Below are 27,689 nucleotides of genomic sequence, written 5' to 3'. Positions count from 1 at the left end.
TGCTACATATGAAGCTAGAGCCATGAGTCCCACCATGTGTTTTCTTTGATTGGTGGTTTAGTTCCAACGAACTCTGGGGGTACTGGTTCATTTATATTGATGTTCCTCCTATGGGGCTTCAGACACCTTCAGTTCCTTGAGTATTTTCTCTGATGCTGTTGTCTTTAAATAAAATTATAGGTGAGTGTCACAGTCTCCACCTTTCATTCCAGCAATCAGGAAGCAGAGGCAAGTGGATCTCTGTGATCCACCCAGCCTGGTCTATATTGTGAGTTTCAAGCAACCCACGGATACTTAGTAAGACCCTGCCTCAATAAACAAACAAACAAACACAAATATTTTTATAAGGCAGCAACCTGAGGCATGCCTTGTAGCTCCTAGGCCAGCTGTCCAGGAGTATGCAATGCAGCAGAAACAAGAGAGCCAAGGAGGTAGAAAGAGATAGCCACTCTGAAAGTGGTCCTCTGACCTCTATAGTTGCCCCATAACCTGCATATACATGTACATACATACACACATACACGCACACACACACACACACACATACACGCACACACACACATGCACATGTTATGGTAGTAATTTTGCAAGATGGAATAGGTACTTGTTATCCATTCATTGTTATCCAATCTGCTCTCCTCCTCTTCTTCCTCTTCCTCTTCCTCCTCCTCCTCCTCCTCCTCCTCCTCTCTCTCTCTCTCTCTCTCTCTCTCTCTCTCTCTCTCTCTCATACACACACACACAAACACATAAATAAATCACTACTAAGAAACAAAAAAGAGAGAGGGGATATGCAAATATTTGCCTTGTATCAGCGTGACGTAACAGCGCAGAGGTCAGGTTTCAGTTCTGTAAGTGCGATGTAAGGTTTAACTACTATTTCAGATCCACCAGCTAGAGTTTGATGGCACTGGTATAAAGGCTCAGCGCTGTGATCTTGTCCATTATATCATAGGCACCTATCATATTTAGTGCCCGAAAAAGTTTGTCTCTTAAGGCAGTAGCTGTGAATTGTACATTCTTCTCTGCTTTCCACTTAATGAGTGCCTGGTAGATTCTTTCATTTAATGGAGTAGTGCTGTGAAAAAAAATTAAATAACAATTATTTTAATTACCAGCCAAGAACATTGTATTTTAAGCTACTTAAAGGTTGTCTAAGTTTTCAAATTAATTGACCACATTTATGGGAGACAGAAGTTAGCTGAAGACAGTGTATATGATCATTCACCATGAGCCTGGCACACAGAAGCAAACATCACCTCCACACGAACATTCAACTCTGAAGACAGTAATCAGTGTGGGTTGTTTACTATAAACCAATACAGTAAAATGCATCCTTTATTATTCTCTTGTGTTATTTTTACCACTGAAAGAAACTGAAGCTGAGAGGAAGAACAGAGCAAGCCCAAGGTCAGGAAGCCAGCTAGACTTAAAGTAGTAACAGCCCAGTGGCTCATCCCCACGGGCCTTCTTCCTTCTTCCTCCTTACATTGGATGGTTGCCTAAGGAGGACCACACATATGTCATAAGCACAGGCCATCACCCACAATAGCATTTATGTTTGTAAATATTTCAAAACGATATAGTATCAAGATCATATCAATGCAGGAATGAGAATACATTTGCTCCAAACGCCATTCATACTTACGGCTTTATAGGGATGCTATTTTCTGAGCTTGCCATGTTTAGTTTTTGTTGCAAAAATTCAAAATTTGCTTCAGTGATACTGTTGGCAACTATGTTGAATATCTTCTCTAAGATTTTCTCTACATTTGAACATAGAAGAAACATTATTTCTTTTTTAAAAATATATTTTGAGTTTATATCTAGTTTTCTTCTTTGCCTTTTTATTAAATATATATGCCAAATAAAATTGAAAATAACAATATAGTGCTGAACTGTCTTCATTTGCTCCCCATCCTGTTATTTCTAGAGTCTGAGGAAATTCTTTACTTTTTTCTGGATTTGAAATGAATTCGACTCCTGTCAATATTGGCTTTTTTATGTTAACTACTTTGTGCAATTAACATTTATTATAAATATGACTTATAGGTAGATATTTATATTAAAATAATTAATTGTTTAGTTAGATGATGATGTTTTTTAAAATTATGTAATATAAAGCATAATAACATATACCTTTAATCGCAGCACTTGTGAAAGCAGAGGCAGGCAATCTCTGTGAGTTCAAGGCTAGTCCAGTTTACATAGTGAGTTCCAGGACAACCAATACTGCATGGAGAGACCATGCCTCAAAAAAACTCTGAGTATGTGGGAGTATGGGGATGCATGCATGAGTGTAGGTACTCACAGAGGCCAAAGATATCAGAGCCCCTGGATCTGGAATTTCAGGCAGTTGTGAGCCACCCACTGTGGGTGCTGGGAACTGAACTCAAGATCTCAGCAAGAGCAGTATATGCTCTAACCACTGAGCCATATTTCCAGACCCATTAGTGCCTATTTAAAAGAGGAAAATTCTAGATAGTGCGATGTACAGTCACCCTTGATGACTAGAGTACCGTGAGACTTTTCAAGAATTAGGGAACTCCCGTGCTCCATATCATGTCTAATATATTCTGGTCTTTTCATTTCAGAAATTGTATATACACTATTAATCCCTCAGACTGTATTTCATCCTAATGATAAGAAGAAAATCTAATTGCTTTAAACAGTGCTGAGAAAGGGACTCTATGACCCCTGTAAACCGCAGGATAAAGAGGCCTCCCGTGCTCCTTTCCCAGCTCCCCTGAGGATCAAAACTGCAGGACGAAGGCAAGTCAAGCACACAGAAAGGTGGGCAATGTCTAGGACTCGCCCCTTTCCCAGTCTCAGAGTTACTGACCTTGCCTACCGTACTTTCCAATGTAAAAAGCAGATCAACAGGAGTCCTGTTTCTCTGACAACTGGAGAAACGGAAGTTTAGCATGGGGGTTCAGTCACCTATCTTGATCACCTTTCCCTATACAGGATGGAAATACTACATGGACACGCGAAACTCTCCTCCCTTTGATGTAGCACAGTCAGCCTGAGTTAAAGGAGACAGCCGCTGTGACTTCATTGTCCTTCAAGCTCCTTCTCTCAGGAAGTGTATCACGTGGCTTACAAAGGACAGCACTCGTCAACACAGTTCTGTCATAAGCTTACACTGGAATATGCTCTTGTGTAGCATATCAGATATGCTACATGTTAGGATGATTGGGGAGCAATTTTAGATATTCCAATCCCCCGAGACTAAATAATCAGATTTATTGACATAAACAGCTAACGGTCACATAAAAGAAGATGATAAATAATTTTACTGCCAGATTAAAGTCTCCAACCAAAGCAAGCTCTTTTACTGTGTAGATAACAGACAGTTTCTTGTGAGGTTGATCCCTCAACTCATAACCCACCATCTCTTTCATCCGCTCTTTGGAGATAACATGTGATTGTATGCATCTGTTTTCCTTTACAGATTTCCATTGGAGGTCTCATCAAAGGATTGCCATCAAAATTTATCTCTTTCAGAGATGAAAGTTTGTAGATAGCACTGGGCAAAGCTGTCATATTGTTTCCTAGTAAGGAAAAATGGTAATGAATACACCTTTCTGTAGAATTAAACTGCAGACTGTAGACTTAAACTGTAGCATCAGAAGCTATGCATGCAGAAGTCTACTGTCATGGTAAAGTACCCAAGGACACTCACAATGGTGACAGTTCCAGGGTTCTTACTAATGTCCATGCTTAGAGGGAAGAGGAGGGTGTATAAAAATCATTGTGGTTCTGGCGTCTTCTAGGGGTGGCCACATAAGGCCAGAATCTGTCCTTCTGCAATAGAGCAGATGACTTTGAACCACAAGTGTTACTTTTGAAATACACTTTTTAACATGTTAAAGTTTTATACAAGTTTATATTGTATGTTGAGCATATTCGGACCCTCCATTTCCTCATCCTCCTCTGTCCTCTATGTTCACTACAATCTTACTTTTTTCATGCATGCTTCCTTCTGTATTTATATAAAATATAGGAAGCACAAATGATTTGTCTGGGTGAGACTCACTTAATCCATTTAAATGATCACCCACTGCCTTCTGTTTCCTGCAAATGACATGACTACAGGATTTTTTTGAGTGTACATCATTTTTCCTTAGCAATCCTCTGCTGTTGGACACTAGGTTGGTTCCATTACACTTGCTCAGGAGGGAACGCTGTTCGGTATACCCTGATGTACTGGTGTCTCTGTGATTCATTCACTTGTGGTCTTGGTGTGAGTACAGGTGTGGTATTAAGGTCACAAGGGGAGATCCAGTTTCAGTTTTCTGAGAAACCTCCAGGTTGACTTCCACTGTGGCTAGGTTCATAGACATCTCCATGTGGTGGCTTCCCTTTCCTTGACATCATTGCCAGAATCTATTGTTACTTGTTTTAATGAAGGCCAATCCTGACTGGAATAATTTTAGATTCACAGGAGCATTGCCAGTCTTTAGTGTTGTTGAATGTCATCTCACATTAGCAAGCTTCCCTCGTATTATTTATGTAATTTAGACTTCTGTTAGATACAAATGTAGACGAAGGCCCGTTTCTCTTACCGAATCATGGTATTGAGAATCAATGTCTAGCACAGCTCATGCAGCATTGGGAGGGTTGCAGTTTGGCAGTGTACACTCTTTCAGTTTGGATATTATACTTTGGTAAAGATATATTTTTTTTCAAGCAGCAAGTGGATATGAGGGAAGAGCGACCTCATACCCTACAGGTGAGAGTATAGAGAGTACAGCCATTCTGGAAATCAGTGGTGGGGGTCTTTTATAAAGCTAAAACAAACAAACCAACAAACAAAACAAAGAGCTAGTGATGCCGTTCCTGGGAAACATGAACACACTCAGCTAACACACCGTAGTCTGTCCTGCTTACTTGCACTACTCACAATAGCTAAGAAATGGAACTGCTGAGATGTCAACCCACGGACAAATGTACAAAATACAATTTTATCCAACCATAAAGAGTTAAATGAAATAATTATATCTGTAGAAAAATTAGTAGTGAATCTCATTATGTTAATCAAATTAAGCCAGACTAAGAATGGAAAGCACATGCAAAGATTATATGCCCCAATACAGGGGAATACCAGGGCCAGGAAGCAGGAGTGGGTGGGTTGGAGAGCAGGGTTGGGGGAGGGTATAAGGGACTTTTGGGATAGCATTTGAATTGTAAATGAAGAAAATATCTAATAAAAATGGAAAAAATAATGGAAAGCACAATTATTTCTTATATGCAGGCTCTAGATTTAAATTAATTTATTATTTTATGTGTATGGGTGGTTTGCCTGCAGGTATATGTATGTACTATGAGAAGTCCTGGTCCCTGTAGAGATTAGAAGAGGGGTCTCCTAATACTGGAGTTACAGACAGTTGTGAGCTGCCATGTGTGTCTTAGAATAGAATCTGGATCCTCCAGAAGAGCAACCAGTGTTCTTAACTGCTGAGCCAACTCTGCAGCCCCAGGACTCAAAATTTTAATTTGTGTGTATGTACATGTGCATGCATGTTTATGTGCATATATGTACATGTGTGTGCATTTATGCATATATATTTGTGTGTGTATGTGAGAGAGAGAGAGATGAAAGTAGCAAGAGAACCATGAAGAGGAGGAGAAAAAGATCTTAAAGGAGGAAGTGGGAAGACAAAAAATAGAGTAATGGAATAAATGCCCCATGAAAGCAGAAAGGTGTACTGGCAAGACGAGGGAAGAAACGTACGGAAGTCAGGGATAGGGGGACGGCAATGGGAGCAAAGAATAAAGGCATAGATGTATGGAATGTCACAGGAAAGCCAATGACTCTGTATGTAAATTACAAAAAATAGAAACAGAAATGTAGGATCCTTTTAGAGCTCTGTGTGAGCACTGTAGACAGTGGTACTATCATAATCGTAACTGATCTGGCATAGGGACTAGGATCAGAACCAATGTTGCTGTAGACTACAGATGTAATGTTGTTATCAGAAAACTAGCCAACAGGCTATCTGGGAAGGTGGGAACTAAAACCAGCACTAGGGCTTTAAGTAGACTGCAAAGAAATCTGGGCCGTGTCAGTGAGAGAACTGTTCTTCCCAGGTTCCCCATGCCCATATTCTTTCCTTTCATTTAATATTCCATCCTTTGGGGGGGCAGAGATGCTAATATCTGTTAAAACCATGATGTCAGGCTCTGTGCTTAAAGCTTGACCATCATTCCATGCTAAGAGTGTAATTCTCAGTCTGGGGGTCTCAGCCCCTTTGGAAACTGAAAGACCTTCTCACAGGCGTAACCTATGACCATTGGCAAACACAGTTATTTACATTACGACTTATAGCAGTAGCAAGATTACAGTTACGAAGTAGCACTAAAAATAATTTTGGGGCGGAAGGGGACTCACCACAACATGAGAAACTATTAAAGGTCTGCAGCATCAGGAAGGTTGAGAACCACTGCTCTAATTAGAGAGTAGATATGTGACCATTTGTTTCTTTCCTCATTCACTGCTTCTGGCCATTGCTACTTCCAGAAAAACCCTAACTCTCCTTGGCCCTGCTAGAAAGGGACTGCCTTCAGACGGGAACTTGGGAGAGGATGTAGAAGCATGGCTTTTCACTGACCTTGAGAAGCCACCCCAGCTTGCTTTGGAGCTTGATTGACACAATGGCTTTGAATATTTCCAATTCTGAAGTGGAACAACAAGAACTGCCCCAGCCTGAAGGCAGGGTCTGATGCCCCTGGCCAGTCTGTCCTGATGTTGTTCTGACTCAACAGGCAATGTATTTCCAGTCTCCAACAGAGCAAACGGCTCTGTGAACTTTTGTTCATTGGTTGGTATTTTGTTGGTATTTTTCTTTTTTAATAGTTTTCTTTTTGAGAACTTATACTTAAGTACAGCACTCACATCACTCGCTCCTCTCCTCACCCACCTCCAACCCTTGCTATGCTCGCTTCTTTACCATTATTATTACATATATGTGCTATGATCTATCTATCTATCTATCTATCTATCTATCTATCTATCTATCTATGTATAATATATATATATATATATATATATATATATATATATATATATATTTATATGTGTGTGTGTATATATGACCCACTGAGTCCATTTAGCATCACTCATGTGCATGTGACCATTTGGGGTTGGATAACTGATTGGGTAGCTTGTTCACAGAGAAATCTGATCCTCCCTCTCTGTATCCACTTGTAGCCTGTAGCCCGTCACCTAGTGGTGAGGCCATGTGAATTTCCCTTGTCTACAGTGGCATGTCAACTAAGATTGTCATTATCCTGGTTTTGTTCAAGCAACCATGTTGTTGAGAGTTCATGGGCTCATGAACTTCCCCATTATGCCTAGGGGACACTAGTAACAGCAGACATCCTAAGCCCCAGACTCTTACAGACTTTCTGCCCTCTCTTCGACAATTTTCCCTAAGTCTTAGGTTCAAGGGTTGCACTGCAGACACATCAGATGGGGCTGGGTACCACAGTAACTTATTCCCTGAATTCTGACAGGTTGTGGGTTTTAAAACAGTCTTCATCTGCTGTAAAAAGAAACTTCTTCGATGAGGGTGAGAGATGCATTTATCTGTGGTATAAGGATAATTATTTAGAGAGCAGTAGGAAATTATATTGGTTTAGGAAGCTGCAAAAGTGTCACTACTGGCCTTGTGAATATCTTCCTGTCCAGTCATGCTTGTGTTTCATAAGCTTGAAGCTGTGTAGGACCACTGGTTGCTCCTCTCCCTTGAGATCTTGCACAATGCTGTCTGACAGTACGAGACCCAGTTCTCAGGGAGGAGGCTTCTAGGTTTGTTCCAGCTTGATATTTCCAACTTCAGTGTCCAAAGTGTGTGGTGTCTTGAGTAATAGGTCTTACCATCTCATTCTGGAAGTCAGTCAATGGCAATATTGATAATTTTGGAAGTCTGTTGGACTTCCCTGACCAACAGCTAGAGAAGATGTTTCTCATGCCTAGTACTGGAGTTTTCATTAGATCATCCATGGCTCTTGGGGGAGTATTATCACCCCAAATAGCATAACTTCATTTAAACTATCTATATATCTATATATACATATACTACATGTAATTTTAGTAAACATCATGTATGAGTCATTATGTCTTTTCAAATATCCATAGTGTTATTTATGTACCCGCCCATATTGCTCTTTTCCCAGCTTCCCATACAAAGCTCCTCCTCTTCTTCCCCATTTCCCCCACCATAACACCTGTTTCCTGCATCTCTAGATTCACAGCAAGAAACCAATTCTTCAACTTTGTGCTCATTTCCTCTAAGTACTAAACACACTATGCCCCTCTCCCTCTAATGCCCACTTTATGCATTGAAATTCTTTATTTTTTCAGAAAAAGCTGCAATTTGAGACCAATGTTCTGCTTACAGATTCTACTTCTTGCTTATTATGTCTGACACATACCTCTGAGATCTAGGCTCTGTAGAACTTCTAAAGACAGAAAGGATGGTGGAAGAGAACTTATTTGATTGTTGTTCGCATAAAAACTAACCAGACTTCTCAGCTCCCCTATATTTTTTGGAATATCTTCGATGGCATTGTTCGAGATGTTGAGTGTTTTGAGTTGAGTCATACGAGACACCTCTTCTGGAAGTCTTGTTAACTGCAAGGATGATTACAGAATTATAAGTTTATAAATCCACAAATATCTGTCTCCTAAATTTCCCCCTGAAAACAACTGGAAGAATAGAGTTTTGTTCCAGCCTTTGTGTAAGGAGGTACTTTCATTCTGTTACAGTTCTTAGTGACTCCACACCCTAAAATCCTTGGGCTTCTGTGTAGCACCCACAAGTCCCCGAGTCTTATCAGTTCTCCCTAGTTAGCACTGTTGCTTGGGGCCCACTCTCTTCCCAAGCCAGCTCAGTGGCTGCACCCCTGACTCCTTTCTTGTTTCCCTAAGGCCGGTGCTGCTTTGTTTTTTTTTTTTCTTCCCTCAAGTTGTTCCAACTAACCAGTCATACTTTTCCCTAATCTCCTCACAAAGAGTGATAAAGACATCCACTCTTACACACATTTGCACACCAAACACACCATACACATGCACTACATCCCCCACATAATACACAACCCCACACATACCACATACACACCACATACCACAAACACACTGCACACATATACCATACACACAACCCACCTACAATACACACATAGATACAACACATATACAACACACAACACACATATTGTAAACATACCACTACACACATCAAATACACATAGCACATTTATACTCACATACAATACATGCATACCACACACACTACACATGTATGCAAACACACATACAACATACACACACCACACACATACACCACACACACAGACCACACACTCACACACAGACCACACTGGCACAGCCACATCTAATGGGAACAGTGGAAGTCATAAAACCAGCACAGATGCTTAACAAAAATCCACAAAGCTGAGTCACATGATACAGTCACCACTGTGCCATCTTCTACTCTTGGTCTTGCTCTCCACATGTCACAGGCTTGGGGTTTTTAAATATTTGTACAACTTGGAGATATTGAATTGATTGGAAATTTCTTATGAATCACTTATGCCTTCTCCCATGAGTACAGCTTCTATGCTTCCCTAAGAAAGTCCTGAGTACATCCGGTCAGTGCCAGCTCTGGGTCACCTTAGGCTCGAACTCCGCAGAAGGTCCCATGATCCCAGAGGACTCTCCACATGTTCTTAGGATCACTGGTGAGTGGAATACATCATCGGTTCCAATCCAATCATGCAAGGGCTGACCCAGCAGCAGAGAAGCAGAAAACCTGCCTGACCAGGGGCACAAGTCCCTTCTCGTCAGCACCAGTTCTGGGCCACCTTGGGCGCTAACACAGTGGATGGTCCACGCCATTTTAGGATCACTGGTGAGTGGAACACAACATCTATTCCAAACAAATTGTGATGGGCTTGTGACAGCAGAAACAAGGACAGGGCAGCCTTGCCTGACCAGCAGCTTGGGTTCCTTCTGATCTGTACTAGTACACCTTGGTTTCTAACACACCAGACAGCTCCATGGTCCTCAGAGGAGACACCACTTCCAGGTGCTATAACACACCCAGGGTCTTAGGATGCCAGGATCCCAGGATAACAGGAGCTTGGTCACACCAATAGGAGTAGATGAGAATGAAGATTTTCAACTTACAGGGCCAGTAGATATCTTCAACAAAATTAAAGAAGAAAACTTCCCTAACCTAAAGAGATGCTCATGAACATATAAGAAGCCTATTGGACTCCAAATAGACTGGAACAGAAAAGAAATTCCTCACGACACATAATAATCAGAACAACAACTGCACTAAATAAGAATACAATATTAAAAGCAGTAAGGGAAAAAGGTCAAGTAACATATAAAGGCAAACCTATCAGAATTACACCAGACTTCTCACCAGAGACTAGGAAAGCCAGAAGAGCCTGGACAGATATTATACAGCCACTAAGAGAACACAAGTGCCAGTCCAGGCTACTATACCCAGAAAAACTTTCAATTACCATAGATGGAGAAACCAGAGTATTCCATGACAAAACCAAATTCACACAATATCTTTCCATGAATCCAGCCCTTCAAAGGATAATAAAGGGAAAACTCTAACACAAGAAGGGAAATGACACCCTAGAAAAAGCAAGAAAGTAATCCTTCAACAAACCTAAAAGAAGAAGGCCACAAGAACAGAATCCCAACTCTAACAACAAAAATAACAGGAAGTAACAATTACTTTTCCTTAATATCTCTTAACATCAATGGACTCAATTCCCCAATAAAAAGACATAGACTAACAGACTGGCTACATAAACAGGACCCAACTTTTTGCTGTATACAGGAAACCCACCTCAGGGACAAAGACAGACACTACCTCAGAATAAAAGGTTGGAACATAATTTTCCAAGCAGACTGTCTGAAGAAACAAGCTGAAGTAGTCATTCTAATACCAAATAAAATTGACTTCCAATCCAAAGTTATCAAAAAGACAAGGAGGGGCACTTTATACACATCAAAGTTAAAATCTTCCAAGATGAACTCTCAATTCTGAATATCTATGCTCCAAATGCAAGGGCAGCCACATTCATTAAAGAAACTTTAGTAAAGCTCAAAGCACCTTACACAATACACCTTATACAATAATAGTGGGAGACTTTAGCACCCCACTCTCATCAATGGTCATGTCCTGGAAACAGAAACTAAACAAAGAGACAGTGAAACTAACAGAAGTTATAAAACAAATGGATTTAACAGATATCTACAGAATTATTTTACCCTAAAACAAAAGGATATACTTTCTTCTCAGCACCTCATGATATCTTCTCCAAAATTGACCATATAATCGGTCACAAAACAGGCCTCAAAAGATACAAAAATACTGAAATTATCCCATGCATACTATCAGACCACCATCGACTAAGGCTGATCTTCAATAACAACATAAATAATAGAAACTTAACATTCACGTGGAAGTTGAACAACACTCTACTCAATGATACCTTGGTCAAGGAAGAAATAAAGAAATTAAAGTCTTTTTAGAGTTTAATGAAAATGAAGCCACAACATACCCAAACTTATGGGACACAATGAAAGCATTCCTAAGAGGAAAACTCATAGCTCTGAGTGCCTCCAGAAAGAAACTAGAGAGTGCACACACTACTAGTATCTTGACAGCACACCTAAAAGCTCTAGAACAAAAGGAAGCAAATTCACCCAAGAGGAGTAGACAGCAGGAAATAATCAAACTCAGGGCTGAAATCAACCAAGTAGAAACAAAAAGAACTATACAAAGAATCAACCAAACCAGGAGCTGGTCTTTTGAGAAAATCAACAAGATAGATAAACCCTTAGCCAGACTAACTAGAGGGCACAGGGACAGAATCCTAATTAACAAAATCAGAAATGAAAAGGGAGACATAACAACAGGTCCTGAGGAAATCCAAAGCATCATCATATCCTACTACAAAAGGCTATACTCAACAAAACTGGAAAACCTGGACGAAATGGACTAATTTCTAGACAGATACCAGGTGCCAAAGTTAAATCCAGATCAGATTAACGATATAAACAGCCCCATCTCCCCTAAAGAAACAGAAGCAGTCATTAATAGTCTCCCAAGCAGAAAAAGCCCAGGACCAGATGGGTTTAGTGCAGAGTTCTATCAGACCTTCAAAGAAGACCTAATTCAAATTCTCCTCAAACTATTCAAAAAAATAGAATCAGAAGGTACTCTATCCAATTTATTCCATGAAGCCACAATTACTCTGATACCTAAACCACACAAAGACCCAACAAAGAAAGAGAACTTCAGACCAATTTCCCTTATAAATATTGATGCAAAAATACTCAATAAAATTCTTGCAAACCTAATCCAAGAACACATCAAAACGATCATCCATCATGACCAAGTAGGCTTTATCCCAGGGATGCAAGGATGGTTTAATATACAGAGATCCATCAACGTAATTCACTATATAAACAAACTCAAAGACAAAAACCACATGATATTTGGTTAGATGCTGAGAAAACATTTGACAAAATTCAAGGAAGATTTTTATGAACAGATTTTTAAAAATAAATAGTCCACCATTAAAGATAGTTGGATTATAGCTGTTGTTATTGAGATCTAAGGATATATCAATAATTGTTTTTAATTTTTAAAATGTAAATACTATTTCTAAGGCTTGAGGTATAATTTCATACTAGAGACATTACCTACCATGTGTGAGGTTTGGGTTTGATCCCTAGCACAATAAATAAACAAATCAACAAACCAATAGTCTATCAAATTTTCAAGAGTAATTTCCAAAGAAAAGAGCTTTAAATGTGAAAAATGCATTTATGAAGAAATTTTTAAAAAGCATTATCATGAAGAAAATTTCTAAATGCTTGGCAGGGGATTAATTACATAAACCATGTATTTATTATAAAACTTATTGGGAAGAGTATTTTGTCCTGTGAAAGAGAATTCTTATGTAAAATAAAATTTTAAATTGAGCTTACAGTATTTTTATAAATGCTTATAAATATGTATAAGAAAAAGAGATTACAAGTATATTAAATCAATATATAGTAGTTTTATCATGATATGCTTGTGGAATAATTCCTATCTTCTCAATAATCTAGATTTTCAGCAATGCATTGTTGGTAGTGGAGATCGAACCCAGAGCCATTCATGAGTTGGACAAATTAAAACTTAGGATGGGAGTTAAGTAGATGACTCAGTCAATAAAGTGCCTGCAAGTATGAGGATCTGACTTTGCATCCTCAAGCACCTACTAGCAAGTTAGGTTTTGCCTATAGCCCTAGTGCAGATGGGTTCGGGTAGAGGCACAATTATTGGACAACTAGACAAGTCAGTTTGAGAGTGAGAGGCCCTGTCTCCAAAATGAGGTGGAAACAATGGGCATGGTGACACCCACATTTAATCCCAGCCATCATGGAAGAAGCAAAGCAGGCAGATATATGTGAGTTCAAGGCCAACCTGGTCTACACAGTTCAAAGGATGCCAGGTGCCAGAATCTGCTCAGAGCCAAGAAAGGTGGCATAGCATGGGTTAAAAGCTGATGGCTTCTGGCAATTTAACTCTTTTGGTATTCAGGAGCCCAAATCTGGCAATTTAACTCTTGCTGAGAGCAACAGGGAATTAAGAAAATAAACTTAGTAACTTGGGCTCTTTACTCTTTGACTCTTGGGTCTTGTTAGGCAAGAGGCTCAGAGTTTATTAACTTTCTGAGCCAGAGGGAACAGAAAAGAAAGTCAGACATACAGAACACATGCACACTGGATCAAGCACAAAAGGGTTTACACCACCACTTTTTTGTTTTTCTTAGTTTTTGTACTTTCTTGGGACTAATTGATTACACGGTTTTCTGAGCACTTTTATATTCCATAATTTCATAGTAAGTTTAAGGCAATAGATCATGCCATAGATTGATAATTTTTAGGGAGAGTTACAGTAGAATTGTTCACCTGTCTTTCCATTAAGACTAGTACCTGACTGAACATTCCTTATCTATTTTCTGGCACCATGGGTTCATTATATGTTTGATACAATAATTTTTATGTCACAAGTTAGTGTGGTTTTGCCAAGAGAACAATTATCTTCCCTGTGTCGTATTTTGAAGTCTTATGTAGATAAACTAGTCAATCTTATTATTTTGTTTTTGTCCTTGAACCTACACTAAATTGTCCATTCCAGTTTATGACCCTTAGTTACCAGATAGTGGCATGATTCGAAATTTGTTCCAAGCTTTTAATCTACACGGGGTTTGAAATTTCTTTTATCAATTTAGGAATTCTAAAAATTATCAGATATTTTGAGATCATCAATTCTTCTACACAGCATTACTACATGAAAGCATGTCTTCATATTGATTCTTCAGGGAATCTGTCCAATAGGCAGGAATTCCTGATGCCCAGGAATAGTTAGGCAATGTAATAGTGGCAGCAAAGTCATATCAGCAACCAGAGGAAGTCCTGGGATACCATCTCTGGGGTCATTGCCTCTAGAGCACATCCATCAAAGCCATGTAAAATGGTGGGCCATCTCCAGAAAATTCACTTGCTTGCCATAGCCTTTCTTAGATGGCTTCTGATAAACAAGGCTTCATACTGAGACCCTGACTAATCAACGGCAACAGCAGCACCAGCAGCACCAGCAGCACCAGCAGGAGCACTACCACCACCACCAGAAGCAGCAGCAACAGCAGCAGCACCATCACCACCACCAGCAGCAGCACTACCAGCAGCAGCAGCAAAAAATGGAGCACAACTGAAGACACATGTAACTTGTGTATTCCTATACCCATGCGTACCCATATGCTCCTACATGCATCCATACACACAGCCACAGGAATGCATACATATACAACACATGCATACAATTTGAAAAATCTCCGAGTGAACTAAATAGGAAGTAATCTACAAAAATTTTCTTTGTTTCACATTGCATTTATATGAAATACGCTGTAAAGAATTTGTGTAGAGTGATGTGTCTCTAAGCCATGTTTTTTTAAACATAGGAAATGTCACTTTTTTAAAATACACATATAAGCTTTGCATGTTGTTAGTCAGGGTTACTATTGCTGTGATTCAACACTATGACAAAAGCAACTTGGGAAGGAAAGGGTTTGCTTCATTCACAGTTCCATATAATAGCTCATCTTCAAAAGCATTAAGTGTAGAAATTCAAGCAGGGCAGGAACCTGGAGGCAGGGTGCAGAGGCCATGCAAAGGTGCTGCTTACTGGCTTGCTCGTTATGGTGTGCTCAGCCTGTTTTCTTATAGAACCAAGGACAACCAGCCCAGATGGGAACCCCAACCCCACTCAATGGGCTGGACCTTCCCCCATCAATCACTAACTGAGACAATACCCAATAGGCTTGTCTAAAGCCCAATCTCATGGAGGCATTTTTTCAATTGATGATCCCTCCTCTCTAATGAGTCTAGCTTCTGCTAAGTTGACAGAAAACTAGTGAGAACACATGTACACTGTTTCTCAGGTTGATATTCCCCTAGGCTCCCTCCCCTCCACGCCCAGAAGAACAGTCTTACCTTTTTCCCACTTGTCTGACTTATATTCAGCTCCTCGAGAGTTTGAAGTTGGCACAGTTCAACAGGAAAATGTGTGAAAATATTGTTTGACAAGTTTAACTTCTGGATCCTTTTCAGTTTGGATATTTCTAAAGGTATCTTCTGTAATTTATTTTCTGAAATATCAAGCACTTGCAAGTTTTTTAAAGAACACAGTTCCTTCGGGAAACTCTCGAACTTATTATCAGATAGAATGAGAACATGGAGTGATACCATAGCAGAGATACAGGATGGAATTGTCATTATTTGGTTTTTAGCAAGATCCAGGTATTCAAGATTAGTGAGAGAACATAAATGTTTTGAAAATATGGTAAGTTTGTTCCTATTCAACTCTAAATGAAGCAGCTGCTTACTGAACGACATGTCCACAGGAATTTCTGAAATATAATTTCCATTAAAACTCAAGTAGTCCAGTGATTGCAAAGCACACAACCCCACTGGGAAATACATTATATTGTTATAATTCAGTTCAACTCTTGTTATTTTTCTGCAGTTTTTTATTTCAATAGGAACATGTGTGATTTGATTGCCTGAAAACTCCAGGATGTGTATATTACTAAGATGTGAGATTTCTTCAGTCATTGTTATCATTTTATTTCTGTTTACATGGAGTTGTCTCAAATTTTTAAGCTTACGGATTTTCTTAGGAAGTTCTTCTATATTATTATCACTAAGACTAAGAGATTCCAAATTTACACAGTGGGAAATTTTTTTTGGTATGCTTTGCAATAAATTTTTATCAAGGTTAAGCAGCCTGAGTTCTTTGAAATTCTCAATTTTGGGTGAAATGGCTTCCAATTTATTGTCAGCTAGATGAAGTTCTTTTATTTTGGGCAATTGAAATATTTCCACAGCCAAAAAAGTAAGTTTATTGTGATCCATTAGAAGGTTTTCTAAATTTTTCAGTTCCCTAACTTCTTTTGGCAAACTGCCTATCATGTTTCCAGTAAGGTTTAGGGAATTTAATTTTGGAAGGAAGCATAATGATTTAGAAAATATTGTTAACTGGTTATATTCCAGATTGAGAATTCTCAAATTTTTCAAACTAGACAAAGAATCTGGTATATATGTTAACATATTTTTACCCAAACTTAAAGTTTCCAAATATCTAAGATGCTCTAAGCTAGAAGGTAAAGTGTCAATATGATTACTATTTAAGAGGAGTTGTCTCATATTCCCAAGTTGTAGTAGTTCTCTGGGTATGTGCGATATCTCATTGTAACTGGCATTTAGTATCTTTAAATTGTGAAACAACTGAATTTCCAAGGGAATTGATGACAATCCATTTTCTTGCAAGGACAGAATTTCAAGCCCTAGCAGATCCCCTGGGTCTATCCCTTGGAAATTTTTTATTTGATTCTTATCTAAATATAGATATTTTACATATTTGACTTTTACAATGTCTACAGGGAATTCTTGTAAACCCTTGGCATCAAGATTAACTGTAAAGTTATCAGACTTCATGTCAAATCTTTTCTGATTTCCGTTAAAGATTCGTCCTCTAAACTTCCTCCCAGTCGGGAATTTGACTGGGTAATGATCTTCAGCCATCTTAGTCTCCGATGACCCAGAGCTCTGCAGACTTTCTTCTATTGACAGTGGGATGATATCTGTTATGTTAGTTTCTGAAAATGGAGCTCCTGTATTTTTCTCTTTGTTTCTATCAAGCTGGCTGGTGGAGGAAGCTGCTGACTGTTCTGTGTCCTTTGAAGGATTTGCTTCATAAATCTGGTTGGAATCTTTACTTTTTGAGTAAGGAGAAGCTTCATCCAAGAGATCTGATATTTCAGATCCAGGCTCCTCCAGTGACTCAAATCTAGTAAATCCTTCAGGCTCCACATTACTCCCATCTTCAGACATCTTACTGGAAACTCTTGCACGAACTAAGACTATAACTTTAATCTTTTGTGTTTTTTCCTTTGAACCTAAAAGACAAATGTTGATATCAATTGGAAGTATGACAAATATGTTGAAATTACACACACTAGGCAGATCTTCATCTCTCCCTCAGCCACTTCAAATCCAGCTGCAGCCACCGTTGGCCCAGTGGATTGCATGCATACATCTCCCTCCCCTCAGCTCCCTCCTCCTGTTCGTGGCTTTATCCCAGACCTCAACTGCATCAGGCACTCACTGGCAATCCCCAGGCCACTCTGGCCAGACTGTTTGATAGGCTTTCTTCAGATATTCCTTACATTTCTCCAAGTCTGACCTCCAGTCACAACCAGCTCTGTAACAATCCTGTTGTGCATCTCCTTGCTCTCTGCCTTCATTCACAGGGAACCAAACAGATCCCAGTAGAACACCCTGATTTTTTTTCTGTCGTCTAGACACCCCCTAGTACTGCCCCAGCTCGCCATCCTGATTCCTTAGTGTCAGTTCCCAATACACATCTTACCTGAACCCCAAGAGGCCAGATCTGTCAAGATTCCTAAAGAATTTCCTACCAAGCAACATGCATAGTGACAGCCTGTCTTGAGAGACTGAAAATTTTCCTTTGAGATTGATTAGAATCAAGAGCGAATGATGTCATCAATCCTACTGTTTATCACAGCATTCATTTTTCTTATATTTATTTATTTATTTATTTATTTATTTATTTATTTATTTATTTTGAGACAGAGGCTTACTATGCAGCCCTGGCTGGTCCAGCACTCACTATTTTGAATAGCCTGTCGTAAAACTTAACAGAGTTTCAAAGTCATGTTTCATCATGCCTAGCTTTGGGGGGTGGGGGTGGACAGAGAGCTTAAATGACATATTAGGCTAACATTCAAATTAGTGGGTTTTATGATAGGATTTTCTACTTATTTGTTCTTTCTTTGAGCTAGAGTCTCATGTATCCTATGCTGTCCTTGGACTATGTAGCTGAGAACACCCTCATACTTCCGATCCTCCTGCCTCTACTTCCTGAGTACTTGAAATATAGGCATGAGCTACAATGTCTGATTTCTGTGGTGGTAGGGATGGATCTCAAGGATTGTATGTATGCTAGCAAGCCACTTTACTAACTGAGCTACATCCCAGCTCCACATTTTTCTTTCTCATGCCCTTCCCCTCTCTTCTACCCCCTTTCCTCTTTCACACCATCTGCCTACCTTGAATCTCCTCTGCTCTCATGTTACATGTATTTCATTACCTCCTCTTTCTGTTTGCTTTTCTCCTCTTCATCCCTCAAATTCTCGTCCTCCCCTCTGTGGTTGTCTTTCTAGTTTCATGACCTGCACTTACACACATAAATTTATACATATATACAGATTAAAGTCAAGAATCTTCAGGTAATTCCGGGTTACATCATACACCTTCATGTTTTGCTGTCACCTCCATTTTCCTGGAAATGTTATAATTCTATTTTCATATGGTAGAATCAAAGTCCATTGTGTATATGGACCATATTTTTGTTATCTGTTCATCCACTGATGGACATGTGCTACGTACACTCCAGTGAAGTTTGCTTGGCAGGTCGAGAGGCCTGGGAGCACTCACGAGGCAAAGAGTTTCACAGAAACTCACCTCCTGGAACTTTGGCGTTCTCATAACCCGTATATTCATAACCTATCCCTGCGTTAGTCTGGTGTATGGATCCACGCGCTCTCTTTTAGTATTATCTTATTATAAGTGCCTTTTAAGATTGAATTCTGGGGGCCTAGCAAACACAGGAGTGGATGTTCACAGTCAGCTATTGGATGTATCACAGGGCTCCCAATGGAGGATCTAGAGGAAGTACCCAAGGAGCTAAAGGGATCTGCAACCCTATTGTTGGAACAACATGATGTACTAACCAGAACCCCGGAGCTCTTGTCTCTAGCTGCATATGTATCGAAAGATGGCCTAGTCGGCCATCAATGGAAAGAGAGGCCCATTGGACTTGCAAACTTTATATGCCCCAATATAGGGGAATGCCAGGGCCAAAAGAATGGGAATGGGTGGGTAGGGAAGTGGGGGGCGCTATGGGGGACTTTTGGGATAGCATTGGAAATGTAATTGAGGAAAATATGTAATAAAAATATTAAAAATCAAAAAAACAAAAAAAAATGTAGAAATTGGGCTGGAGAGATGGCTCCGTGGTTAAGAGCACTTACTGCTCTTCCAGAGGCCCTGAGTTCAATTCCCAGCAACCACATGGTGGCTCACAACCATCTGTAATTGGATCCAATGCCCTCTTCTGGTGTGTCTGAAGATAACTACAGTGTAATCATATAAATAAAATAAATAAATCTTAAAAAAAAAAAAAACAAAAGGCAAAAAAAAAATTAAAAATTAAAAAAAAGAAGGACACATGCTCCACTATGTTCATAGCAGCCTTATTTATAATAGCCAGAAGCTGGAAAGAACCCAGATGCCCCTCAACAGAGGAATCGATACAGAAAATGTGGTACACTTACACAATGGAGTACTACTCAGCTATTAAAAAGAATGAATTTATGAAATTCCTAGACAAATGTATGGACCTGGAGGGCATCATCCTGAGTGAGGTAACCCAATCACAAAGGAACTCACCAATATGTACTCACTGATAAGTGGATATTAGCCCAAAACAGGATACCCAAGATATATAATACAATCTGCTCAACACATGAAACTCAAGAAGAATGAAGACCAAAGTGGGGTCACTGTGCCCCTTCTTAGAATTGGGAACAAAACATCCATGGAAGGAGTTACAGAGACAAAGTTTGGAGCTGTGATGAAAGGATGGACCATCTAGAGACTGCCATATCCACGGATCCACCACATAATGAGCTTCCAAACGCTGACACCATTGCATACACTAGCAAGATTTTGCTGAAAGGACCCTGATATAGCTGAAAAAAAAAAAAAAAAAAAGATTGAATTCTGACAGAGCTAAGCCTTTGCCAGTGTTCCAATGTCCCAGAAAATTCTTGAAGCCAACAAACTTGGAATTCAGTAAGAAAATTACCTATTCAGTAACTAATTAGCATTACAAAGGACGGAGCTGGAGCAGCTCAGGGCTGGTCTGCAGAGTGTTTACTTGGGACAGCAGCCAGTCTCATCAAAACAAAGGAATACACATTGGCCTAGCTAATAGGTGGGCTTACCATGAAAGAGCTAGGGAATCCCATTGAGACAGGAATCTTCACTACAGCCAGGTATAGCAGGCTATATTGCATATTAGAAGCAAGTTGGTGAATTCTTCTGACAAATGGAGATTCTCCACAGATACTTAAAAGTTACACTCATACAAAAATTTATCAAGGCCTAGGAAATAGGGTGGTTGTGGTATTGCATTATTCATGAAGGTCTGCTAGAGCAGAACCTCCTGGTGCTAGCTTTCACAAGGCTCAAAAGAGTAGCACTAATTGTGACTAGGGTGTGAAGTCCTTACCTGTCATTAAGCTGACCCTAGGCAGGACTGTTTTATCTTTACTGTAAGCATTTACCTGGTTCCTGTAAGTCCTTTTGAAGTCATTCCTTTGTTTTGTGTCAGGTAACTTCAATGTACTTTGCCTGCTGTGACATCCTACCCCCTTTATTTTCTGTATTATATAAAACTGGTGTTCACTTTGTGACAATACATTCAGATTCTATACAATCTCCTGTGTGCATCTATCTGTCTGTCATTCGGCGACTCCTTGCCCATCTGCACTCAGAGACCCGTCCTACACAGACAAGGGACCCAAGAGGATCTGTGGCAGGCATGTAAGTTGTTTCTGCTTTTTAATTAATGTAAACATTGTAACAATATACATGGGTATGTTTATTGGTTACTGGATTGAAGGTATGTCTGTGATAGGAGTCCTTTGTGTGCTTCCCTTGAGACATCGATTTCATATTTGTGATTGATTTCTTTGGTGTGCAGGAGCTTTTAACTATAGCCCAATTACTCTAATTGATATTATACACAGTGATTCTCAATAAAGAAAATTCACGAGTTTATAAACTAACTTCAAGAACACACTAAGAACATTGATGCCTTGGGTGAGTTGATTTCATCCCAGAGGGGCAAGATTTGTTCATCAGATACAAATAAAAATCAATAAATGTACTGAAGCACACAAGCAGATTGGAGGATTGGTATTTACATGGTCATCTCAGTAGATCCAAAAAGGGCATTTGACAAGGCTTAGCATTGTCGTGATAAAAACCATCCCTAAAGGAACTGAGAATATTGATTACTTTTCTTCTTGCTAGGACAAGAGCAATGTAAGTGAGGAAGTGTATATTTTGCCTTATAATTCCAGGGCACACAGCCAAGAATGCTACAGGAAATGAGGACAGCATGAGCAGAAAGCAGCTGGCCACACTGCATCCACAGTCAAGTGGAGAGAGAACAAGAAGTGAGTACAGGCTTCAAAAACTCAAGGTCCTCCCTGGATTTCACATTTCCTCCAAAAAGTCTCCACCCTCTAAATGTTCTACAGCCTTCCCAAATAGTACTGCCACAGCTGGTGACCAAGTGACCAAGAGGGTGTTCCATATCTATGCTTCAACAAAAAGTATCTTAAACATGATATATATATATATATATATATATATATATATATATATATATGACTCGTAACTAACATATACAAAGTGGGAAAATACTACAAATATTTCCTAACTTAATATGGTACTTGAAGTGTTATGATCAGTAAGTCTATATAACAAGGGTTGAAAGCGATACCATTTTCCTAGGTAGGATTTGTATTGCTTGGGGAGAAAAGATTTCAATTGCTGGGATGAAACACCATGACCAAAAGCAACTTTGGGTGAAAAGGGTTCACTTTCATGTCAGTGTTCATAGAAAGAAGTCAGGACAGGAACTCAAGCAGGAACTTGGAGGTAGGAGCTGATGTAGGGGCCATAGAGGGGTGCTGCTTACTGTCTTGCTCTTCATAGCTTGCTCAGCCTGCTTTCTTATAGAACCTGGAACCTTTAACGTGGAGGCTTACCAAACCACAATGGGCTGAGTGCTTCCACATCAATCACTAAGAAAATTTCCTACAGGCTCCTGGATTATTATGGAGGCATTTTCTCAATTGAGGCTCCCTCCAGTCCAGTGACTCTAGCTTGTGTCAAATTCACATAAAACTTGCCAGCAGAGCACTTGTAAGTAAGAAACTAAATTAGCCCTATATGCAGACCATAGAATTCAAAACTTAAAAGACCTTAAAAAGAGTACCAAAAAAAAAATCAATTAAATTTTCTGTATCTGTATAATGAGCTTACTATGGGGGGGGGGGCAGGAAAATAATCAATTCACATTAACTTCAAAAATACCAGTAGTAATGTTAACTAACGAAGTAAAAGACCTCTATAATGTTTGAGAGTTTGGATTTATAGGGATATACCAACACACTTGGCTATATTTTGCATTTTTTAAATTGAGAAAAGTTTTTTTTTTTTTTTTTTCAGGACTCCACACAAGTGCAAGCAATCTACCTCTGAGCTACATGCCACGACCCTCAGAAGTCTGAACTTCTCATGGAACACCATAGCCATTCAATAGTGTTGTTTTCCTGAGAGCAGAAATTTCCTAACTCGTAATCCAGACATATTGCATGGGTGGCCATATGGGAAGCTAAAATATTTATAAATTTTTTTAAAGAAAAGCTTTTTTTTTTTTTTTTTTGTAACAAGATTCCACTGGCTAAAGAAGACCCACTCAAACCTGGTGCCTTGAGGAGAACTTAACTGAATGATTACAGAGATGGGGGCAGAGTAGGGAAGCCACAAATTCCAAAACCTTTCGTGTTTGCTCTTTAATTGGTTGTCTGATCCATGTAGCCCTGTGAATGCTGAGAGATAGGGATGGAGTTTATTTCTCATAGCCTAGCCAAAGGCACCCAACAACTCAGTGGGTGGTGCACTCGCCAGTGTCTTCTGATGCTGCTTGGAATAAGAGCATCTGGAAGTGTTTCCTGGGAGTTCTATTTCTGTCTATTAATAACACATCTTAATTATTACAACCTTCCAATAAACCTTGTGTCTGATAGGGCAAGTGTGCTCACTCCAACTTTTCTTTCAAAGTGACGGTTGTTATTCTCAAGCCTTTATGTTTCCACATGCGTTTTAAAATCAGTGTGTCATGTCTCAGAAAACTTCTTGCTTGGATCTCAGTGAGAGTTGACCATGTGGGGTTTAAGGTCAGAGTTCAAAAAGTCAGGTGTTTGGTTATCTTTATGCAGAAAAGCTCATCTTCTTTGTGATTTAAATATAACATGAAGATCTACTGGTTTATTTTAGGACTAGATTTTTCTGTCGCCCAGACTGATATAAACCCCTGAGCTCTCTCTCCTTACCCTCCCCTGCCTGGGCAGCTAGGCTTACAGCTTGTATCATAAGACCCCACCTTAATTTGAACCAATTAAAAGTGGTACTATGTATTATGGTATTATGTATGTTTACATTGTGGCACACAGAGAGTTTTTAAGAGCCAAAGCTTTTTAAAACAAGGAGGACTGTAGTGTTTCAGAGTGAGGATAAGTGAGCCCGAGACCAAAGCTTCCTTTCCACTGTCCAAGTTCACATGTCCAAGACCGAATCCATGACTGTGGCCTGGAACTCCAAGAATGCTTTTTCAATCCAGATGCATGGTTCAGCCTAAGCCTGAGGTAGCATCTGCCTCCCCTAAATCACAAATGCTATAGACGCTGTGGTATAGAGCAGTGGTCTCAACCTTCCTAATGAGACTCTTTACTATATACAGTTCCTCACGTTGGGGTGATCCCCAACTATAAAATTATTTTTGAGGCTACTCCATAACTGTAATTTTGCTACTGTTATGAACTGAAATGTAAAAAAAAAAAAATCTGTTTTCCAATGAACTTAGGTGATCTCTGTAAAAGGTTCATTTGACCCCCTAAAGAGATCCCAACACAAAGGTTAAGAATCACTGGTATAGAAGGATAGGACACCCCAAAGGAAAATTAGGTGCTGGAAAAGCAAATATGATGTCTTATACAGCTTCTTAGAAGTAATAGTTGGTGATATTACATGCTTTCCCCTCCCAGGGAGAAGGAGATGACATCAAGACCTTAATATATGGTATTTTCCAATAAGGTAAACACTAGCAACATGTATCTTTTCCAATGAAAAATAAGTGAAGTTACAAGGCAGCTCCCTAGTCATAGCCGTATGTATTTCCGGCGACTACGTTACTGAGTAGTGTAGACTGGTAACATTTTCATGGTAGTGAACCAGTGAACTTATTTGAAAACAAGTATCTGAAAAACATGCTTTACCAGCCTAGCCCTCAAAGTATTCCACCGACGGAGTTGCTACCAATTACCCAGTGAGATGGCTTGACTGGGAAAGGCTGCCAAGGCTGACAACCGGAGTTTGATGTCTGGGACCCCCACGGTGGAAGCAGAACGTCAAAGAGGACTCCAACAACTTGTCCTCTGACCTCCATATGTGAGTCCGCTTTCCCCGCGCACCCCTCCCCGCGCGCACATGTACTCTGACCCACAAATGTTGTAAAGGCTGAAATATATAAATAACACTCTAAAAATGTTTTTGAGAAAATTCTCCGTTCTCATGGGCATTAAGTTCTATTTAAAAACACGTTGCCAATTAGATAAGCAAAAACGAAATCAAACTATTTTTTTTTTTAAAACAAGTATTAGTAGAGTTGAGGATACACGGTAATTTGTTACCTATCTGAACGATGTGGCCATCCAGGTAACTACAAGACTTTTTCAATGCTTCGACCGCTATAGGGAGAAGATCGCTGAGCGGCAGCTAAAGCAGCCTGGGACAGAATGCAAATGCTAGAAGCGGTGGGCTGGGAGCGTGAAGGGAGGGGGATGTGCACCGCTACAGTTGTTGCGAGATGCCGGAGATGCGGGATGCGGAGGCGGGAAAAGAACCTGGCCTGGGCTTAGCAGTCCTTAGATAAGTCCAGTGGAGCCTCTGTGTGGCTCTCCGAAGCCGGCAGGGGGCACGCCCACGCGCGAATGTCTGTGATTGTGGCGATGGAGGTTGCGCAGGCTCCGTTGTGTCCCGCCTCCCTCTGGCGTTTATGAGCTGGCTTTGGTCGCAAGGGGGTGCTTTAGGTGAGCCCTGCTGTCATTCAGCTGCCCAGCAACAGTCTCTGGCCAGCTGTGGGGCAGTTTGCTGGTTGACTGTCCTCTCCTTAGGAGATCTTGCAGCCTAGCGATCTGATTTAGGTAATCTGAGGTGAGCGGCAGGATAGCACACACTTATTTAATAGTTTTCTTTGACTAGACATTAAGTAAATTTGGGTACTTACACATTTCTATTAAGCCCGCCCCCCCCCCCCTTAAAAGAAAGTTTTAAAACTTGTACAAAAACTACTTCTTTTTTTTTTTTTTTTTTTTGGTTTTTCGAGACAGGGTTTCTCTGTGTAGCCCTGGCTGTCCTGGCACTCACTTTGTAGACCAGGCTGGCCTCGAACTCAGAAATCCACCTGCCTCTGCCTCCCGAGTGCTGGGATTAAAGGCATGCGTCTTTTTAAAAAATGTGTTTAAAATTTATGTATAGACTCTGATCCAACTGAATTTTGTCACATGCTATTTCAACCATCAGAATATTCTTCCCTTTCCCCCACATTCTTTACATTTCTCCTTTATGTTCCCATGTTTATCCACACCCATCCTTTCATCCAGTAACCGCTATATACCGTCTGCCCTGTGGTTTTATCTTTCCCAGTATGTTCCCTAAAAGGAATGCTAACCTTCTGAGTCTGGCTTATTTCAGTTAGTGAACTGGAGCTTCATATTCGTGGTCATATTCATATAATGTTGTCAATCAATTGTTTATTCCTTGTTGAGTAGCATCCTATTGCATATATGGATATACTTGTCTGCTCATTCATCAACTGAAGGAATTTGGGCAGTTATGAGTAAATACAGTTCACAGTGAAAATGTATCCTTTGAGAAAACCCATAGAGAGAATGCGGTAGAGGGAGTATATATACTTCAATCCAATGAAAGCTACATATGACCCATAGTCAATAAAATGCTCAATGGAGAAAAACGTGAGGCAGGCCATCTCTACTTCTATTTAAAATAGTGTTCAAGGTACAGCAACATGACAAAGAGAAGGAAATAAAAAAGATAGGACTGGGAAACAAAGTCAAGTATCGCTGTCAGCTGGTGATACAATACTACACATAAGAAACCCTAACATATCAACAGGAAACTAGAGCTGATCTAGACTTTCAGCAAAGCGGCAGTAAACAAGATTAACATAAAAGTCCACAGCCTTTCTGCATACCAATGGCACACTGAGAGAAATCAGGGAATTGACAACAGTAAACAAACAATCCAAAAACCCATAGGTTCAAAGAAAACAAAGACTGAAAGACCTCTATGCTAATGGATAAGACTTAAAGTTTGACAGAAACTATCCTAATAAAAGCTATAGGACCAATGCTTGTCCAATCAAAATTCTCATGCCATACTTCACAGGAACTGAAAAACAAAAATCTTAACATTGATATAGAAGTACAAAGATCACAGATATCCAAAGCAGTCCTAGGCAAAAATAATACAGAAGGCATTACCATACCCAGTGTCTTAGTTATTGTTCCATTACAGTGAAGAGATACCATGATCAAAGCAACTTATGAAAGAAAGCATTAACTGGGGGCTTGCTAACAGTTACAGGATGTGGTAGGAAACAGCACCAGGCAGTCAGACATGGCCACTAGCATGTGCTTACACAACATGTAAGCTGAGAACCTTCCATCTGATTCCTCAGCAGGAGGCAGAGAGGGGACTGGGCCTGACACACCTCCTCCAACAAGGATTTATCTCCTAATCCTTCCCAACTGGGCACCAAACATTCAAACTTATGAGTCAAAGGGGCTATTCTCATTCAAACCATCACATCTGGTTTCAGGATACACTGCAGTCACATTAATAGAAGACGGCACGGTGCCAGGTAATGGTGACACCTATCTTTAATCCTAGCAGGAAAAGGAAGATCTCTGAGTTCGAGGCCAGTCTGAGTTCTAGGACATAGAGAAACCCTGTCTTGAAAAACCATACTAAACAAAAGCAAAACAAAACAAAAAAAAAATGTGTGATACTGGCATAAAAGTGCATTTAAATCAGTGAAAGAGAAGACCCAGACATAAGTCACACCATTACAGCC

At 39.9% G+C, this 27,689-nt stretch overlaps 1 protein-coding gene across 2 annotated transcripts; it reads right to left on the bottom strand.

Annotated features, from left to right (window-relative positions):
* Positions 1-791: 791 nt before the first annotated feature.
* Lrrd1 (leucine rich repeats and death domain containing 1) lies at positions 792-25,750 on the bottom strand. 2 transcript variants are annotated; one of them, XM_021162917.3, is made up of 6 exons: positions 25,225-25,750; positions 15,587-17,550; positions 8,440-8,638; positions 3,393-3,554; positions 1,649-1,766; positions 792-1,078 (listed from the first exon to the last, which is right to left on the bottom strand). In XM_021162917.3, exons 2-6 carry the CDS (start codon positions 17,483-17,485, stop codon positions 895-897), a joined length of 2,562 nt encoding a protein of 853 aa, XP_021018576.1. In that variant the 5' UTR covers positions 17,486-17,550; positions 25,225-25,750; the 3' UTR covers positions 792-894. The 2 variants fall into 2 exon arrangements, with proteins under 2 accessions (XP_021018576.1, XP_021018577.1); XM_021162918.3 differs by lacking the exon at positions 3,393-3,554.
* Between the last annotated feature and the right edge of the window lie 1,939 nt (positions 25,751-27,689).

Source organism: Mus caroli, unplaced genomic scaffold, assembly GCF_978045245.1.
Source record: "Mus caroli unplaced genomic scaffold, Mus_caroli_1 scaffold_4, whole genome shotgun sequence".
Taxonomy (NCBI): Eukaryota; Metazoa; Chordata; class Mammalia; order Rodentia; family Muridae; genus Mus; species Mus caroli.
The sequence above is the reverse complement of the archived record's forward strand: the minus strand, read 5'-3'. Positions and strand labels throughout refer to the sequence as shown.